The sequence below is a fragment of the Alligator sinensis genome, unplaced genomic scaffold (genome assembly GCF_000455745.1).
Source record: "Alligator sinensis unplaced genomic scaffold, ASM45574v1 scaffold117_1, whole genome shotgun sequence".
Lineage (NCBI taxonomy): Eukaryota > Metazoa > Chordata > Crocodylia > Alligatoridae > Alligator > Alligator sinensis.
Window position 1 is genome coordinate 2902382 of NW_005841855.1, and position 10313 is coordinate 2912694.

The following is a 10313-nucleotide window of genomic DNA, read 5'->3' on the forward strand; positions in this document are numbered from 1 at the left end:
TTTGCAAGGAAAGCATGAATGAAATGGGTTTTTGGCTACAAGTTTTGGAAATGGTGATAATAAATTTTGTTTTACGGCAGGGCAGACATACAGCTGGGCCACCACTACTAGAATATATATCATATATTCAGCAAGTTATAGGGATTTAAATATAACCTTAAGCAACCAAACTGTATTCTCTGTGACTTTCCATACTCTTGAACATTATGCATACACTTATATTATCTTGATGACCTGGAACCGATAAACAGAAGATGATGCTACAACCCTCTGTATGGATTTGTATGGGGTACAGACTTCCTGGCTAGATGTCTTCCCCCATAATTCCACACTGGAGGAGTGGCATAGGTTGACTTAGTGGTGTGCTGTGGCAAATAGAATAATTCCTTATGTATGGCCATTTAAATCTCTAGCCACCTGAAAAAGGAAAGGCAGCATTTCTGCTTCGTTTTGAGTCTTCACATCATGCATGGGAGGAATGGGGGGGCTGGAGGATTTGCTCCAGGTTTTCACATTACCACTATGGGATATGACAATTCTCTTCCTTGGATCTCAAGCATATTTTAACAATGCTTGCAGCAGCAGGATACTGGTTGCCACTGAGCCCTTGCTTTACCTGTGGCAGGGTGCTATGCCTTGTATTGCAAAGGACTGACTGTATAGTTTTAGTAACATGTTAAAGCAAGGATATGTTTGTTTGCATAAAAATGATCCTGCCTTAGCCAGGGGGTTGAACTAAGAGACCTTCAGAGGTCCCTTCCAGCCCTACTTCTCTCTGACGACAGCAATATAATTTACACTATACCTTAAAGTAGTTTGCTGCATGTAGCGATCTGGGTCCTGAGCCGTGAAACTTGTTAATAGGTTACCAGCAAGTAGCCCTTCCTCTTGACGTATAAGCTTAGGATTTGGCACAAAATATGGACTCTCATTTACATCAATTACTGTGATGGATACAGTTGCTGTTGACTGAGGAGGATGCTGAATTCCTTTGGCCAAAGGCACTTGATTTTCCGCAGCTACAGTTAGTACAAACATCCTATTTGTCTCAAAGTCTATGGGCTGGCAAAAGGGAAAGGGAGAAAGGTTTGTAGTTACTCAGAGCTGTGACAGGGATACAAATAACATTTCAAATATATTTTTCATATTTTATTTATAATACTTGTATTGAGCCACAAAAACAGTGCCTAAACAAAATTTATTTCTCGCTGGGTACATGTACATATGCCTCTTAAGCGGGCTTAGCCTAAAATCACCATTTTTAAGCCACATTAAGGAACTGTGTCTACATGTGTGTGCCCTTAATGAGCCTTAAAAATGGCAATTTAAGGTTATGTGAGCCTAAATTTGATACTTGCATAAAGCAAGTATCAGACTTGGGCGCAAACAGCTAAGTCACATTAGCGCACGTGTAAATGTGCTAATGTGCATCAGTGGATAGGCACCACGTTAATGTGCATTAGCATGTCTGCACATGCGCTAATGCAACTTAGCTATTCGCACTTAAATTTAATGTGCCTTAACGCGCATTAGTGTGTCCATGTGTAGATGCACTCCTAAATAGCCTTAACACGCCTTAAGCAAATGCACATGAAGTATGCACATATATGCATGATCTTTGATACCACAATACCTATATAGCTTGCATTTTTTTTTAGTTTAGAAAAAATATCCTTAAAGGCTTTTAGGAATATTATGGCATTTTTTAAAATTTCTGCGGTGGCTCTTTTGGCACAAGGTATAACTAGGAACTTCCCACAGCTAAGAAGTTTTGAGGGCCACTGATGCCACAGGTGACCCTGACAAGGAGGCTGAGTGACTCTTTTCATCTTTACAAGTGCGTTCCTTTTCCAGTGGCTGGTTATCCTGCCATTAAACCAGCTTAAACCTAATACAAGCTTAAACCTTCTCTGGTTTTCCTAAAAAATATATTTTTATTTTCCTAGATTTACTATTTTACTCTATTCTGTACATTTAAAGTACAGAAAGCAATTGTAATCTGTACTTAAAGTAATCTGAAATATTTGAAAAAAGTTTTACACTTGGGGTTTTAACTGCTTCTTATTACACTGGTTTGGTTTTATTCCAGCCTCTCTTTCTTTTTTTTGTTAGCTCTTCCAGAAGATAAGTTTGTAAGTGTACACAGAGCTAGAGTAGACTTACTTTTATCTAAATGCAAAGCACATAGGCCAAAAACAGGCAGTCATTTCAGTCGTAGAAAATTCTGGGAGATTTCTGCTACTGGAAATCTTTCCAGGAGAGAGAGCAGTACAGGCATTTAGCTAGCAGTAGCCCCCCCTTCCCTGCTCTCAGCACCTTCACTAGACCAGGGTAATCCTAGTGGCTGTTCTACTCCTCCTGTTCCCTAGGAGTGGAAAAGTAGGTAAAGACTCCCCACATGGTCCCACACTGGAATTGGGGAAAGTAGCAATCTCCACTTTGCTCCCACTCTCCAACAGTCCCGGGGCGCACTCAAGTGGTATGGAAGCATAAAGACATTCTTTCCCGTGGGAGAAACCTGACAAACACAAGTACACTTGCAGGAGAGCAGAGATGCTCCCAAAAGAAATGTAACACCTGTACACAACCACAGACAAATGTTTGGTGTCGGCAGAATCATCTATAACAACCTGTACCTTTGGACAGGTTAAATTATACATGGAAATGCATGCTGTGTAAACTAAACAGCTGTATAAAGATACAGATTTCTTTTTCAATAAGTGCTGAAATGATTTTTAAAAAGTCATATCTCAAGCTGAAATGTTAACATTTTCAGCCAAACTGCCAGATTTCATAACACATTACCTTCTTAAGCAGATGGCCCAGAATAGATAAACTAAGACTTGGAACCCTTATCAGGCAGACAAGAAAAGAAACTATTCCTTGACAGATTTAAATCATAATACTGATTTTTTATCATTGCTTAAAAACAAGTCACCCCTTAATCCAGGAGTACCTTGGCTGGTAAAAAAGGATGAAGAAGTTATTCCATGAAAGGTGTTTAAATTAGGTTTTTAGAAACAACATTCTTTAAAAGCCTTTTGAAGAGTAGCCTCCTAACATTGTGACCACTTTGCTTCCTCTCCAATATTGCCTTGACTGTTTATTTTGTGTTAACTGCTTAATGGGAACATATTGGCATAATAACAGTAGGTGATAAGTGTCCTGATTAATGGAGGTCAGATGTTGACCAAAAGGTAGCAAGCAGTTTTATTTACCACTGCAACAAATAGTAGGTAATATCAGCTTTGACTACAATACCTTAAACAAATGGCTGCAACTAATTATATTTTTGGCAACAGCGTATAATGTCATTTAAAAATTATCTAACCAAACAGTAAAGTACGGAAACATTCCAGAAGACAAATGGCTTACTCTTACAAGGGAGATATGTACATTTATTTTAATTGCAAGTATCACCGTGACCTCAGGATTTAACCAAAAGGACATATTTATGTGCATATTCTCACTTATTTATACTCTTCCTCTTAATCTGAATCTTCTTAATTCAAACAATCACTTACCTTCACTACAGTTACCAGTCCATCGTTACTATTTGGATCAGTGAAGATAGTAAATCGTCCTGTAGGATCTCCACCAGTCATTCGGTACACTGCATTCCAGGCAGGGGTGTGTGGTTGGTCTTTATCGGTAACAGTTAGATTAGCTACTATTACATCCACTCTGTTTTCAGGTACTTCACCGTAGAACTACAACAAGAGGAGCTCCCTTTTAACACTGGTGTAGAGGAGCAGTGTGCAATAATCATGATCACACAGGTGGGTATTCATCCCAGTCTTGAGAGACATCATGAGGCAAGTCTCATCTAGTGTACTGTCAGGCAATACATCTTTAAAAACCTATTTGAATGGGAAACTGAGGTACAAGAAATCATCCACAAACTAGATTGTGTTAAGCATAGTTTAAACAGGGGCTAAGGATTCTTATCTAGTTAACTGGATTGGCTTTTGACTCCTTTGTTCCTATGGGTTTATTGCCTGCATGCTTACCTTTCCCTACATTGCCTCCTCCCCCTCTCCCTTCTGCTTTTGTATTCAAATTTCTCTCTTCTTAGATACAGCTTTGTGGATATCATTTCACAGCATCTGATAAAGTGAACTTTGGCCCACAGAAGCTTATACTATATGTGTATATCTACTTTGGTTAGTTTATAAGGTGCAAGTCTACCCAGAGTTCTACTTTGACAATTTCCACCAGCTCTGGATCCTACAGTGAGTATCTGTACTGTCTAGCTTTATTCAGTTTGATCACAATAATTTCCAATATGCTCCTAGGGGAAGAAACCCCCACCCCACCCCCAAACAAGCACTTTAATAAAGGAGAGTACAACCTGGCTGTCTACCACTATCAAATGATAACGTAAGCCAGCAAACTAAAAAGCTGGTACAGATTTGGTACTTTAACGATAAACTTTTGATTTGTATTAAGTGTAGTACATTCCAAGAGATAATTTCTGCCTTTTGTTAGACCTAAGCCGCCCAGCAGGAAACTGAATAAAGTAAGCATATTTTCAATTCATAAGTACAATAAGAAAAATTCTTCAGTAATAGCCATAAGCATTCAATTCGTTTAATAACACCTATACTGTACTTACAGTCATAGCAGTGAACTCTGGAGGATTATCATTGACATCTGTCACAGTTATGACAGCAGTTGCAGTGTTTGAAAGACCATATGTTGGGTTTCCTTCCATGTCTGTAGCTTGAATTATTAAAGTGTACTGTTGTACTTTCTAAAACATAAAATGAAGCCAACTTAAGTTATAGACAAAACTGACATTCTAGCAGGTCAGAAGGTGTTCCCTAAATTGTATTTTACTAGGCATGAAACCCGTCATACTCTTCCTTCTAGTTACATTACTTATGACTGAATCAGAGTTTACATCACCAGAAGTCCAGCATCAGCTTGCATCTAAATCTATTTAAGCTGTTTGCATTTTTAATTCTGATTAGGGAGGGCTGTATGCGTGGGAGGGCTGTATACTGAAATAACTTTATAAAGTGAATTTATTTCTTCAGATTTAAAATCTGAAATTATTTTTTTTAACAAATGGAAAAAAAATTGTGGTTGTCCATGAATTGGTTAAATCCTGAAGAGCTTAGGAGATCTGAGCCAACCCATGCTGTTGGCCAAATGACCACAACTGCCAAAGCTCTGCTGTAGCAAAGTCTAAGCATAACAGTCTAGCTGCGATGTCTTGATATCACTATGGAAACTGGAGCCATCAAAGCTAACAAAGTAACTCATAAAGACACTGGAGGAAAAAAATTCCAAACCTGATTATTTCCATAAAAGTTAAACATTCCAAAGATGTTACCCCCTTCCCTCCCCTAACTTTGCCAATGCCAGTTGCTTTGAACGTTGTTAAAAACAACCCAAAGACCTGAGAATCTGTATTCTTAAATCATTGCTGGAATTATGCCAGGACTCGCTGAGCCTCAGCCTTATATCTATGAACAAAATATGTGAGATTAAGGCTTAACCTCAAACCCACCTAGATCTACACTAGTAAAATTTAAGTCATCTTTTTTAAACAGTTACAAAGCTATTTTTGAATACAGCTTAAAACGGTCTTTATTCTTCTGTGTTTATTTACATTTCACAATCAAACTTAAGTTATACTTTGCTTCATTCACCAATTCAGTTTCAGATTTAAAGCTAGTTCAGTGAGAGGATATTATTGCCTCAAATTCAGTTCCTCTTCCCAGAAGAAAACTGGCAAAATGAGAATTTATTACTTTGAAATGTCACTTTCGTGAATGGTTTATTGAAACAGCTAAAGAAAAAAATTCTGTCAAATATAGATACTTAGAGAATAGCATAACATTTTTCCCCTAAGAAGCCACAGTCCTTTTGAGATTACTTGAAAACCTAGAGGTATACAATTGATTATTTTACCGAGTAATAACTTAAGAAGTGGAAAACTGAATGACTTCTACACAAGATATTTTTAAGTAATCTAGACAGATTCCACTCATTTAAAGTTTTCATTTTCTTTCACATTGCAGGTTTATACTTCTTCAGATACAAGGGACTGCATTTTTAAAGTATGTATACAAACAAGCATGTGCACCCCTGCACACACCTAAGCTTTAAATAGAAAATATCCAGGGCCTAATTCAGCAAATATTCCTGTCTATAGAAGATACACATTTTCTGAAGTCTCACAGGTTTATAGGCAAGATCCAAATCAAGCTTCCAGGTTTGGTTACTTAGGAAAAATGTAGGCTTGTGAGCCACAAAGAGCAATTTAAGCCCCTGTAGGTGAAGAGATGGCTGTAACTCCGTCCCCCAGAGAACAAGCCATCTGTGCTTACCCTTACTGCAGATACCCAGCCCCTTTGCAGTAAGGGTAAGCACAGGAATGAGACCAGCAGGGAGATCGGGAGAGGGCAGTGCTGTAGATAAGATGGGTAGCTCAGTATAGCTGCAATCTATGCCAGCCTGTGGTGGGTCAAGACCTTCCTGGGTTGGATCCACCCCCTTCAAGGTCAGGGTCTGGCCCAAGGTCCATAGGTTGCCTACTCCTGCCTTAAGTACCTAGTTTTTTTAGATACCTCTATTCGGGCCTGAAATGACCCCTGGGCATCTAACCTTGGGCTACTATGCATGTGCAGAAATGATCCAGACCAGACCAGACACTTGACACTTAGTTCCCACTTCAGAACTGGAAGAAGCCTAAAATTCAGCTAGAGTCCCCAGTTCCTTATCCAAGATCAGAGCATGCCCAGGGATATTCTGGCAGCACAGTTCAATACTATTTTTACTGAACTGCTCACAATCCAGCTCAAGGCTGGAGGTGCAAGCATGGAACCTAGGACTCCTGACTTCCTGTGCAAGTGTTAAACTATTGGGCAAGACATGGTGACCATCACCAATGGCTCTGAGAGAGAGTGAATGGAAGAGGTGGTACACTTTACACCAGGGATGCTCACTGTCTGGCATGTGGAGCAATGACATCTGGTCCCCGGGAGTCCCCACAGGTAAGGAATTTGACAGCGGAGGAGCAGTGGCAACATCACCCTCCCCTGCTTCTAAATTCTCAAGCCCCCCACAATGGTTTGGAGCTGGGCCATGCCCTCTCCCCATCTGCCCTGACACAGCCAGATAGGGGCAAGGCCACACGCTCTCCCCCACAAAAGTTTTACAGCCTCCTCCTCCTCTTCACTGCTCTTTTGCAGCTCATATAGTGTCAAAGACCAGATGATGGATGGCATGTTACAAAATAAATGTATTAACGCATTTTCAAGAACTTGAGCACAGTGAATCAGAACTGTACCTTAGGTACATAGGTCCACTCAGATGCCCAAGAAGTGGAATAGAACCTGGCCTGGTATGCACATCTCCTTTATGGCCATCATGACACATTACTACACTAAGAGGCTACGGGGCACTTTATATACAAAACTGATTACGTTTTCAGAAAATGTTTAAACAGTGCATTTAAAAAGCCTAGACACCCCCTGTAAAGGTTTCCTTCACTAGATGAGAATAGGACACAGATGAAAGAATCAAAGGAAAACAACTACTGCTTTTACATAATGAAGCAAATGTTCATTATTTAGTGCAAAACAACAAACATAACATATAATAATCTCAGGGCAAATCTTAGGGCCAGAGAATTCTGTGGCAGAAGCTCATTCATCTGGGCTGTAAAGTCATAGGGTCTGAAAGTAACTGCCTCATGGTAACTGTATGATGAAGGTTGTTTGGCTCCATGGCTACCCAAATTCTCTCTTTTACAAAATCTTAGTATTATTTATTGTTAAACTATTAAGCATTGTGTTGGCTTGCCTTGGGCCATGTCTAACATACAGTGCCATATGCTATCCAAATATTCTGTTTTTTCAGCATTCACATAAAAAAGCTGAACATTTAGGGATAGGATCTGGGAAGTATTCAGTATCCCCTACATTCCAGCATCAGGTCATTAGAGGGTTTGGTTCTTCCTGTTTTACTGACAGCTGGGGAGCAAATAAATTATCTTTACAGCATCCCCTCTCAAAATGAACCATTTACTACAGAGAAAAGATAGGCCCATTCAGTCACTTTTTTCCCCCATCTACCTTATCTGATGTATAAGATACATTCTAACCCCATGCCACATACCCCACCCCAAAAAAGGTCTAAAAATAAGGTGCCTCTTAAACATCTAGGTCACAACAGAAAAAAGACTGAAATCATTATAATCAAAAGTTGACCAAAAACAAATCAAATTCATGTTAAAAACTTTAAAACAATAATTAATACTACATAGATAATGTAAGTAGCTTTCAACAACTTCAATAAACAATTATTCTTCTGGATGTCAGAGAAGTGATCAGTCATTAGAACTAATGGCAAATTACTGAGGTGGAATGCCTCCTTGATAGTTAATCTGAAGGCCTACAGGGAAGTTCTTAGTATGGCAGCTGGTCCCTTCTGTGGTAAATCACTTGGGTACAGCTGGTTGCTAAGCAATAAAACACTGAGATATCATTTACATAGACTCCAAGTCTTTTTAAAAATACATGTCAAAGAGGACCTGAGGGTTCCAAAACCAGAGGTATATGAATACCAGCCTTGCTTTTAACTAAAAGGGGACATATGTCATTTGGCTTAATCTAAAATGTTCTTCTCCAAAGCAAACGTTTAGTCTTTCCACAGACTTCATGAAAACTGAAAAAATAACTGCAATATCAACAGGTTTCATATCGACGTTTACAGCTTTCAGTAACAATTTCAGCCTACATAATGGAGCTGCTAATTCTACAAGTGCCTACTGTGGTATAAAAATATGGGTGAGATACAAATCAGAGTTCAAAGAGTTCAGAAGTTCTTAAATGCCACAAAACACTCAGGCAAACAAGGTTCTTTGGGTAAATCCAATATCTTTCATTAGACCAACTCAAATAGTTGGAAAAATACTTATTAGCAAGCTTTCAGATACAAACACTGTTCGGCAGGTGGAGGAAGCGTCTGCAGATGGTTTGCGCTCTTCCTGGATGGAGTGGTAAAGCAGCCAGAGGCCAGTATAGATGCAAGAAAGCTAGTCAGTTAAAATGTAAATTGAGGTGGTCAGTAGGTGAGAGAGAGGTGGGGGGTGGGGAAGGGGGAATGAATGTAGCTGTAGCCAAAGGATGACAGACAGGAGGGTGCTGGGGAAGAGAATGCGTCATAAATCCAAGGTCTACATTTAGTCCATGATTTTTTGTATCCAGTAGGTTGATGAAGTGAAGTTCATAGGCTTGTCTGTGAAAGGTATTTTGTGAATTTCCTTTAAGGATTAGAACTGAGAGATTGGAAAGAGAGTGGCTGTCTTGTGAGAAATGTGCTGCCATTCCTGATACATTTTCAGTGTGTGTTCATTCTTGATGCATGGTTGTTGTTAGGTTTCTCCTACATATTTTCCATCAAGGCATTTGGTGCATCGGGTGAGATATATAACATTTCTGGAGGTGCAGCTGTAAGAGCCAGGAATGCTGATGGTTCTATTGTGGGATGTATTCATTGTGGGGGTGGTGGAGATATGTTGGCAGGTTTTACATTTCTTTACATGTCTGAACAATGTTTGTGCCCGAAAGCTTGCTAAGAAGAATTTCTCCAACTATCTGAGTTGGTCTATTGAAAGATATTGGATTTACCCAAAGAACCTTGTTGTCTGCCTATGTCCTTAGACCAACACAGCTACAACCTACACCCCACGAATCACTCAGGTCATTGTTCTATTTATTCTGTTACTCCACTGACTAGAATATTTGCTTAATTAGGTTTTTCAAAATGTGAAAAAAACGGAAAAAATTACTGTCGTCTGCAAAGGTTGGCGTTAGATGCCTTTTGTAAGTTTTACTACCCAAGAGCATTAGAAACACTCAACAAATCATCCAGAAAATGTATCCTACTTGCATGTTGCAATGGCAGGGTTGGAAGTGGTACAGATAGAAAGCAAGCGTAGTTTCTTCCTCTTATTTTTGTGAGGCTTCTCTTTTCTCCTCTTGTGGAGGTTGGTGAGAGGCTGAGGAGATTGAAGCACCTCTCTGGAGAAACTCCTGCTGCTCTTGCTAACACTTTTTCTGGCACAGCACTCCCTGTGTAAGATTTGTAACTTACCAGATGTGAGGAGGTAAGCATGTTTATCAAGGAGGTAAGTGCGCTGTCATTCCCGCTAGCATAAAGTAACACAAATCACTAAAACTTTGCTGTGAATGTTAAGGACATGTGCAAGAAACTTTGAAGAACCTATGCATTTTGTGGTTTTTAGACTGAGGGACAGGAGCCAGCTACACTCCTTTCTGGTGTCTCTTCTTTTCCCT

The 10313-nt window shown here is 39.5% G+C and overlaps 1 protein-coding gene across 1 annotated transcript in view; it reads right to left on the reverse strand.

Moving 5' to 3' along the window:
- Positions 1-10313, reverse strand: part of CDH2 (cadherin 2) — a 191498-nt gene that overhangs the window by 47695 nt on the left and 133490 nt on the right. The window contains exons 11-13 of the mRNA XM_025214267.1: positions 4616-4753; positions 3525-3710; positions 806-1062 (exon numbers count right to left, since the gene is read on the reverse strand). Of these exons, the coding sequence (XP_025070052.1) occupies positions 806-1062; positions 3525-3710; positions 4616-4753 (581 nt within the window). The remainder of the gene's footprint in view (positions 1-805; positions 1063-3524; positions 3711-4615; positions 4754-10313) is intronic.